The 10388-nt window shown below is 43.8% G+C and overlaps 1 protein-coding gene across 1 annotated transcript; it reads left to right on the plus strand.

Annotated features, from left to right (window-relative positions):
* Positions 1–2256: 2256 nt before the first annotated feature.
* Positions 2257–2805, plus strand: LOC136884770 (cuticle protein 21-like). Its single transcript, XM_067157062.2, has one exon. It carries the CDS (start codon positions 2257–2259, stop codon positions 2803–2805), a length of 549 nt encoding a protein of 182 aa, XP_067013163.2.
* The last annotated feature ends 7583 nt before the right edge of the window (positions 2806–10388 follow it).

Genomic DNA, 10388 nt, shown 5'->3' on the forward strand with positions numbered 1-10388 from the left:
AAATGAACGTTCCTGTTAATTAAAAAATACCCGCTGCAAGACATAGCCGAATTTGCAGTAAATACGTATTTGGAATGAGTTCCAAAATAGTTCAATTGATAATTCAAAATTTACGTAAAAGGGAGAAGATATGCAATTTTAGAGGAAATAATTTTAGTTCAGAGTGAATCCTGTTTATTCTGGACTGAAATTTGATAACCTGCTTCGTTTACAGTAGGCTGCCGCTATTTCGATGTCTACGTAACATCTCGTGAGATTAATAGCTTATATCACTCCTACTTTGATAATTCTCATTAAATCACATGTTTATATTTTGGAAAAGAACAGTTTTGAACAAAATGCTCTAAAGAGGAAGAGAAAAGAAATATTCGTAATATTTAGTATGTGCTTTAAGAAAATTTATTTTGAGAAGTTTTATTTGAGAATTGCGTTCAAAAACGTGTATAACTACATATTTTTGGAACACCTATATTTATGTCTGTCTCAAACAAGTTATCATCAGACATGCCTGTATAAAAACAATACTGTTAGGAACTGACTCTGTTACGATACGACAGGATACAAATGTTTGCAGTTTAAAACTCACGAAAATATGGTAGATGCAACATTTTTTGACATGTCTCTTTTTTCGATGAGGAATATGAATTAGCTAACATAACTAAGCTACTAAGATGTTAAAAATACACCTTTAAAACAGTTCACTGGTAGTTTAAAGAACACATATATTAATGACATAATAATATATGACTTTAACGAGATGGTTATGTATTATTAACCCCATGGCACTAGAGCCCTGAAGGGCCTAGGTCTACCAAGCGACCACAGCTCAGCCCAAAGGCCTGCACATTACGAGGTGTCGTGTGGTCATCACGACGAACCCTCCCGACCGTTATTCTCGGCATTCTAGGCCGGGGCTGCTATCTCACCGTCAGATAGCTCGTAAATTCTAATCACGTAGGCTGAGTGGACATCGAACCAGCCCTCAGATCCTGGTAAAAATCTCTGACCTGGTCGAGAATCAAACCCGGGGCCTCCGGGTAAGAAGCATGTACTCTATCCCTACCCCATGATGCCAGCTATTATGTATTATTATTATGTTCTTCGTCATATCCAACTCTTTATGTCAAAATCTTCCTGCAGCATTTACAAGTTACCAGGATGATAAATAGTACCGAATACAAGAAAAAATACTTATGAAGAATTAAGTAGTTTGAGAGACATAGACATAGTTTACTAAGTTTATTACTATGCCATTAAGCAGCTTTTAAGTTCCAGAGGTATGGTTCATAAATATGTTAATAGAACCTCCGGGTGCAATTAAAGTAGTTAATAATAATAATAATAATAATAATAATAATAATAATAATAATAATAATAATAATAATAATAATAATAATAATAATAATAATAATAAAGTACTTGGTCTGGCCGAACTCTTTTTGGAGAAATAAGCGAAGAAATACGGGACAGTCCCTTCCAATCGTATAATGACAGTCATGGACTCCAGATGATATTTTTCTCGGAATTTATTTAATAGTAGGTTCGTAAATACGTATTTCTTCAGGCTAGGTCTTATGGGTCTTGAAACTGATGGTGGGGTCAGTAATGTATTCTTGAGGAGAATGTGGCTGAAAGGCGATGCTGTCAGCCCGTCGTTTTCTGCCATCAGTTCACGGGACGAAGTTATAGGATGATAGATTTCGGATCGTTACTGTCTTTTGCAATAAAATACAAAAACATCTTAAAGAAATTTTCAGACAGTCTTTGTAATGTTCTCTGTAATACATGAAATAATGGTTAAATTCCATAACTGCCATTAATCACACTTATTAAAATATTTTTACGAAATTAAATGGGAAATATTTTGGAATTATTTTTAATAACAATCAATCGCGAAAAGATTGTAAATTTTCAACTGCATCCATGACTGATAGGTATGATACATCACCAAGGACATTTTATACAGTAGGTTATAAACTGACCGAGCTCAGCAACTACCGTATTACTGCTAAGGAATCGACTCTAATAGGAAATGTAAAAACTTCATTAGCTGTCATCCTACCGGTAGTCTTGTACAAAGACTTTCAGTCAGTGATTTGAGGGCCAATGACCTTTGATGTTAGGCCCCTTAAAACAACAAGCAACAGTGATTTGAATCTACTAATAATGTGAATTGGTTCATTCTTCCAATAAGTTCACAGTGAGTTTCTCCGTTACACGTGCATTGAAGTAACCGAAAGGAATAACTAAGAACCTATGCGATTTCTCCTACAGATCGTCATCCTCGCTGCCCTCGTGGCCGTCGCTAGGGCTGGTATCCTTGGCGCCCCCGCCGTCTACGCTCCTGGAGCTCCTCTGGCCGCCCGTGCCTACGCCGCCCCTGCCATCGCTGCCGCTCCCCTTGGTCTTGCCCGCGCTGCCTACGCCGCCCCCATCGCCAGGGCCGTAGCTGCTCCCGTTGCCGCTGCCATTGACACCGACTACGACCCCAACCCAAGCTACAGCTACTCCTACGATGTCCAGGATGCTCTGACCGGAGACTCCAAGGGACAGCAGGAGAGCCGTCAAGGAGATGTTGTCCAGGGTAGCTACAGCCTGGTTGAGCCTGACGGCACCACCCGTACCGTAGAATACACCGCTGACCCCGTCAACGGATTCAACGCCGTCGTACACAGAGGACCCGCTGTCGCCCCCGTAGCTGCTGTCGCCGCCCCTGCTGTCGCCAGGGTAGCCGCCCCCATCGGTCTTGCCGCCCCTGGCTTGGGTTACGCCGGACACCTCGCTGCCAAGGGTCTCATTGGTTAAACATCCAGCTAGCTTCACAGCAGGATACTTGATGTATCCCAGACTATTTATTGTTGTACTAAAATCTATTTATTGAAAAATGAAATTAAACAATGCAGTTGAAAAATAAGAGCAAGTGTTGACATTTCAATATAGTCTCCTCTACCTCTGCCCTAGTCTTTAAAATGTTGTTGTTCGGGTCACCAATCCATGGACTGGTTTGATGCAGCTCTCCACGTCACCCTATCCTAATCAGTTGGTCATACCTTGGTCTTGCAGATTACGAGGTGTCGTGTGATCAGCACGACGAATCCTCTCGGTCGTTATTCTTGGCTTTCTACACCGGGGCCACTATCTCACCGTCAGGTAGCTCCTCAATTGTAATCGCGTAGGCTGTGTGGACCTCGAACCAGCCCTCAGGTCCAGGTAAAAATCCCTGGCCTGGCCGGGAATCGAACACGGGGCCTCCGGGTAAGAGGCAGGCACGCTACCCTTACACCACGGGGACGGCTCTGAAGAACACAACAGTTATAAAAAACGAGATAAATATGAAGAGAATAGTGTTGGAGAAGCACAAACACCCAGTCCCCGAGCCAGAAGAATTAATCACACGCGATAAAAATCCCCGACCCGGCCGAGAATCGAACTCGGGACCTTCTAAACCGAAGCCTCAACGGTGACCATTCAGCCAAGGACTCGGACTGAGCAACAATTTTAGACTCGTTCATGTTTTCGCACACCGTACAACAGAGTAGTCTACTGAAAAAAAAAAAAGAAAAACAATAGAAAAGTAATACGCCTGGTGAACCTAGCAGCATCCGAATCGATTCCATGGTGTGCTACTTCTCCTCATTTTCCACACATGTTAAGACAACTGAATTCCCTGCACCTACAGTGACAGACAGTAACCGAGCGAAAACGAAAAAATCAGAATGATGGGCGTGATGATTATGTAAAACGGCACGTGTAAATATGCGAAAAGTTTGGGAATTATTTCAAATTCGATTTTCTATATGCACTAATGTGGGTAGTACTATTAACATTATTCTTTAAAAAAAGCTGAATTATTTTATAATTGCCTGCTTCAATGAAAATTAACTCCATGCACAAAGTAGAGCAATACACTAAAACCATAACGGAAAATATCTAACACCAAAATTAACCAAATTTAGCTTGTTGATATAATGGTAACGGGTGATCACAAGATATATCGAACGCTCATATTGATTCAAGGCAATGTTTTTGATGATGATGATGATGATGATGATGATGATGGTGATTACTCTTGTTTGAAGGGCCTAACAGCTAGGTCATCGCCCCTAGTCATACGAAGTGTAACGAAATGAAAGGATAATTAAAACTCCAAAACATATCCACTTACTAAAACAGAGAACGAATGATGATTAAGAAAATACCGTGAATCCAAAACTATCAGTAGATCCAATTCACAATGCCTTCTTATCTGATATGATGGTTGCTACAGAAAGGGGCCCAAATCCAGGTCACTGGCCGCTCATAATATTAAGCACTGGTAAAGCAGAAACATGGTGTTCCCCCTATAGTGACAGTGATCCGTCCAGAAGCCTTATATGCAGCAGAATGTTTGAACCTAATAAAGGTAGGATTGGTCAAGAAGTTAGAAGTGGTGGAGCCCAAAGAACAGAGGACGGATCATATAGAAAGAAAGCAAACCAAGAACTGTACTGCAAGATAGAACAGATCTCAGACACCATCGGGAAGAGGAGAGCCATGTTCTTTGGACACATATACAGAATGGACCCGGGAAGACTTACCAACCAGATAGTAAGGTTTTTTGAGACCAGGAAAACTGTGGTACGCTGGCATCAGGACGTGAAGAAAGACCTGACAGAAATGGGAATACAAGGATCGGAAATAAGCAACAGGGAAACTTACAACTTCAAAATAAAGAACACAAAGAGTTTCCGGGAAAAAGTTAGTCTGTGGACCGAAACATCATGGACAGAAGAGAGAAGAAGGTTGCAGAGTGAAAGAATGAAGGATTACTGGGCGCAGATCAAAGCCCAGAAGCAGCTGAAATCGAATTAACATGGTCAACAGTTGGCCAAAACGATAGAAAGAAATAAGGTATTAACCACAGATAATGCAGACACATGGTGCTCCTCACATAATGGTACCACTCGCAGGCAAAGCGGACCCATAGTGTTCCTCACATAGCGGTACAACTCTCAGGCAACGCAGACCCATGGTGTTCCTCACATAAAGATACTACTCTCAGGCAAAGCACACCCATGGTGTTCCTCACATCATGGTACTACTCTCAGGCAACGAAGACCCATGGTGTTCCTCACAAAATGGTACTACTCTCAGGCAACGAAGACCCATGGTGTTCCTCACAAAATGGTACTACTCTCAGGCTAAGCAGACCCATGGTGTTCCTCACAAAATGGTACTACTCTCAGGCAACGAAGACCCATGGTGTTCCTCACAAAATGGTACTACTCTCAGGCTAAGCAGACCCATGGTGTTCCTCACAAAATGGTACTACTCTCAGGCAACGAAGACCCATGGTGTTCCTCACAAAATGGTACTGCTCTCAGGCAAAGCACATCCCTGGTGTTCCTCACAAAATGGTACTACTCTCAGGCAAAGCACACCCATAGTGTTCCTCACAAAATGGTACTACTCTCAGGCAAAGCACACCCATGGTGTTCCTCACATCATGGTACTACTCTCAGGCAACGAAGACCCATGGTGTTCCTCACAAAATGGTACTACTCTCAGGCAACGAAGACCCATGGTGTTCCTCACAAAATGGTACTACTCTCAGGCAACGAAGACCCATGGTGTTCCTCACAAAATGGTACTACTCTCAGGCAAAGCACATCCCTGGTGTTCCTCACAAAATGGTACTACTCTCAGGCAAAGCACACCCATGGTGTTCCTCACAAAATGGTACTACTCTCAGGCAAAGCACACCCATGTTGTTCCTCACAAAATGGTACTACTCTCAGGCTAAGCAGACCCATGGTGTTCCTCACATAATGGTACTACTCTCAGGCTAAGCAGACCCATGGTGTTCCTCACATAATGGTACTACTCTCAGGCTAAGCAGACCCATGTTGTTCCTCACAAAATGGTACTACTCTCAGGCAAAGCAGACCCATGGTGTTCCTCACAAAATGGTACTACTCTCAGGCAAAGCAGACCCATGGTGTACCACACATTATGGTACTACTCTCAGGCAACGAAGACCCATGTTGTTCCTCACAAAATGGTACTACTCTAAGGCTAAGCAGACCCATGGTGTTCCTCACAAAATGGTACTACTCTCAGGCAAAGCAGACCCATGGTGTACCACACATTATGGTACTACTCTCAGGCAACGAAGACCCATGTTGTTCCTCACAAAATGGTACTACTCTCAGGCTAAGCAGACCCATGGTGTTCCTCACAAAATGGTACTACTCTCAGGCTAAGCAGACCCATGGTGTACCACACATTATGGTACTACTCTCAGGCAAAGCACACCCATGTTGTTCCTCACAAAATGGTACTACTCTCACGCAAAGCAGACCCATGGTGTACCACACATTATGGTACTACTCTCAGGCAACGAAGACCCATGTTGTTCCTCACATAATGGTACTACTCTCAGGCAAAGCAGACCCATGGTGTTCCTCACATAAAGATACTACTCTCAGGCAAAGCACACCCATGTTGTTCCTCACAAAATGGTACTACTCTCAGGCAAAGCAGACCCATCTTGTTCCTCACATAAAGATACTACTCTCAGGCAAAGCAGACCCATGGTGTTCCTCACATAAAGATACTACTCTCAGGCAAAGCACACCCATGTTGTTCCTCACAAAATGGTACTACTCTCAGGCAAAGCAGACCCATGGTGTACCACACATTATGGTACTACTCTCAGGCAACGCAGACTCACGGTGTTCCTCACAAAATGGTACTACTCTCAGGCAAAGCACACCCATGGTGCTCCTCACATAATGGTACTACTCTCAGGCAAAGCAGATCCATCTTGTTCCTCACATTATGGTACTACTCTCAGGCAAAGCAGATCCATCTTGTTCCTCACATTATGGTACTACTCTCAGGCAAAGCAGATCCATCTTGTTCCTCACAAAATGGTACTACTCTCAGGCAAAGCAGACCCATCTTGTTCCTCACATAAAGATACTACTCTCAGGCAAAGCACATCCATGGTGTTCCTCACATAAAGATACTACTCTCAGGCAAAGCAGATCCATGGTGTTCCTCACATCATGGTACTACTCTCAGGCAAAGCACATCCATGGTGTTCCTCACAAAATGGTACTACTCTCAGGCAAAGCAGACCCATGGTGCTCCTCACAAAATGGTACTACTCTCAGGCAAAGCAGACCCATCTTGTTCCTCACATAAAGATACTACTCTCAGGCAAAGCAGACCCATGGTGTTCCTCACATAATGGTACTACTCTCAGGCAAAGCAGACCCATGTTGTTCCTCACATAATCGTACTACTCTCAGGCAAAGCACATCCATGGTGTTCCTCACAAAATGGTACTACTCTCAGGCAAAGCAGACCCATCTTGTTCCTCACATAAAGATACTACTCTCAGGCAAAGCACATCCATGGTGTTCCTCACATAAAGATACTACTCTCAGGCAAAGCACATCCATGGTGTTCCTCACAAAATGGTACTACTCTCAGGCAAAGCACATCCATGGTGTTCCTCACAAAATGGTACTACTCTCAGGCAAAGCACACCCATGGTGTTCCTCACAAAATGGTACTACTCTCAGGCAAAGCACACCCATGGTGTTCCTCACATAATGGTACTACTCTCAGGCAAAGCAGACCCATCTTGTTCCTCACATAAAGATACTACTCTCAGGCAAAGCAGATCCATCTTGTTCCTCACATTATGGTACTACTCTCAGGCAAAGCAGACCCATGTTGTTCCTCACATAATGGTACTACTCTCAGGCAAAGCACATCCATGGTGTTCCTCACAAAATGGTACTACTCTCAGGCAAAGCACATCCATGGTGTTCCTCACAAAATGGTACTACTCTCAGGCAAAGCAGACCCATGGTGTTCCTCACATAAAGGTACTACTCTCAGGCAAAGCACATCCATGGTGTTCCTCACAAAATGGTACTACTCTCAGGCAAAGCAGACCCATCTTGTTCCTCACATAAAGATACTACTCTCAGGCAAAGCACATCCATGGTGTTCCTCACATAAAGATACTACTCTCAGGCAAAGCACATCCATGGTGTTCCTCACAAAATGGTACTACTCTCAGGCAAAGCACATCCATGGTGTTCCTCACAAAATGGTACTACTCTCAGGCAAAGCACACCCATGGTGTTCCTCACAAAATGGTACTACTCTCAGGCAAAGCACACCCATGGTGTTCCTCACATAATGGTACTACTCTCAGGCAAAGCAGACCCATCTTGTTCCTCACATAAAGATACTACTCTCAGGCAAAGCAGATCCATCTTGTTCCTCACATTATGGTACTACTCTCAGGCAAAGCAGACCCATGTTGTTCCTCACATAATGGTACTACTCTCAGGCAAAGCACATCCATGGTGTTCCTCACAAAATGGTACTACTCTCAGGCAAAGCACACCCATGGTGTTCCTCACAAAATGGTACTACTCTCAGGCAAAGCAGACCCATGGTGTTCCTCACATAAAGGTACTACTCTCAGGCAAAGCACATCCATGGTGTTCCTCACATCATGGTACTACTCTCAGGCAAAGCAGACCCATGGTGTTCCTCACATCATGGTACTACTCTCAGGCAAAGCACACCCATGGTGTTCCTCACATCATGGTACTACTCTCAGGCAAAGCAGACCCATGGTGTTCCTCACATCATGGTACTACTCTCAGGCAAAGCAGACCCATGGTGTTCCTCACATCATGGTACTACTCTCAGGCAAAGCAGACCCATGGTGTTCCTCACATCATGGTACTACTCTCAGGCAAAGCAGACCCATGGTGTTCCTCACATCATGGTACTACTCTCAGGCAAAGCACATCCATGGTGTTCCTCACAAAATGGTACTACTCTCAGGCAAAGCACATCCATGGTGTTCCTCACATCATGGTACTACTCTCAGGCAACGCAGATCCATCTTGTTCCTCACATTATGGTACTACTCTCAGGCAACGCAGACCCATGGTGTTCCTCACATAATGGTACTACTCTCAGGCAACGAAGACCCATGGTGTATCGCACATTATGGTACTATTCTCAGGCAACACAGACCCATGTTGTTCCTCACATAGTGGTACGAATCACGGGCAACAGCCAAACCCGTGGTGGTACTAATCAGAGGCAACGTAGACCCGTGGTGTTCCTAATATAGTGATACTACGCACAGGTAACGCAGACCCATTCTGAACACAGGAGAACCGAGACATTCCAGCGCAGACCCCTCGCCTCGGTGGGATACACACGATGGTACTAACCACAGGCAATGCCCAGAGCCGCGGTGTTCCTCACATAAGGTTACGTTGATCCATGTTGTTTGTGACATGATGGTACTATTTGCAAGTAACGTCGACCCATGGTGTTCCTCACGTAATGCTACTTATCAAAGGTAATCTCGTGGTTCTAATTTCATCACACCTTGCCCTCTCCCCAACTCGCCTCTTATGACAAGCAGGGGATACAGTGGTGTATTCTTCGTCTACGCCCGCACCCACAGGGAGTCATGTCAACGTTCAGGTGTAACCTATGCTTATAACCGCTTGTAAACCTTACAATATTTAGACATGCAAGAGAGTTGAGAGTAACGACAGCAAGAAACAAAATGCCAGCAAATTAACTTTTTATACGTTGTCCGTGGAAGTAAATTCCGAAAATAATTATCTTCCTCAGACTGGAATTTAGCAGTTACAATTGGGTAATTGTAGTAGGCACCTACACATTTCTTTCTGTAGCCATGGCGACAGGGCACATGGGATTTTTTCACAAACCGTGAATGACAACAAGGATTCTGAAATTTTGCAATTTAGACGATCACTGAAAATAATTCTTCCTTTTTTTGCTAGTGGCGTTACGTCGCACAGACAGAGGTAGGTCTTATGGCGATGATGGGATGTGAAAGGCCTAGAAGTTGGTAGGAAGCGGCCGTAAACTTAATTAAGGTACAGCCCCAGCATTTGCCTGGTGTGAACATGGGAAAGCACGGAAAACCATCTTCAGGTCGGTCAACAGTGGGATTCGAACCCACTATCTCCCGGATTCAAGCACACAGCAGCGCGCCGCTAACCGCACGGCCAACTCGCCCGGTAATAAAATATTGTAAAGAAATAAAACACTAAAAGATGTATCATTTAGAAATAGTGTAAGTGACTATCTAAAATATACCCTGAATTTTTTTTAAATGTCCATCCACGATGATCTTTTCCCCAGTGTCAAATGCTGGATTCCAAGGCTTTACAAGATTCTTTCACTAATGCTTTGGTACACTGCCTCTGCTTCCGAACAGGAAATCTATCATGAAGATGTTACACACGTGAACATCGACATTTAGGATCTGCTTTAAAATTAAAGGAACACGTATATTCTTGTTTTTGGAATATTCACTTAAGAGG

The sequence above is a fragment of the Anabrus simplex genome, chromosome 13 (assembly GCF_040414725.1).
Source record: "Anabrus simplex isolate iqAnaSimp1 chromosome 13, ASM4041472v1, whole genome shotgun sequence".
NCBI classification, from domain to species: Eukaryota; Metazoa; Arthropoda; class Insecta; order Orthoptera; family Tettigoniidae; genus Anabrus; species Anabrus simplex.

Coding starts and splice junctions, on each gene's coding strand:
- LOC136884770 (XM_067157062.2), top strand. CDS start 2,257: ATGCGATTTCTCCTACAGATCGTCATCCTCGCTGCCCTCGTGGCCGTC.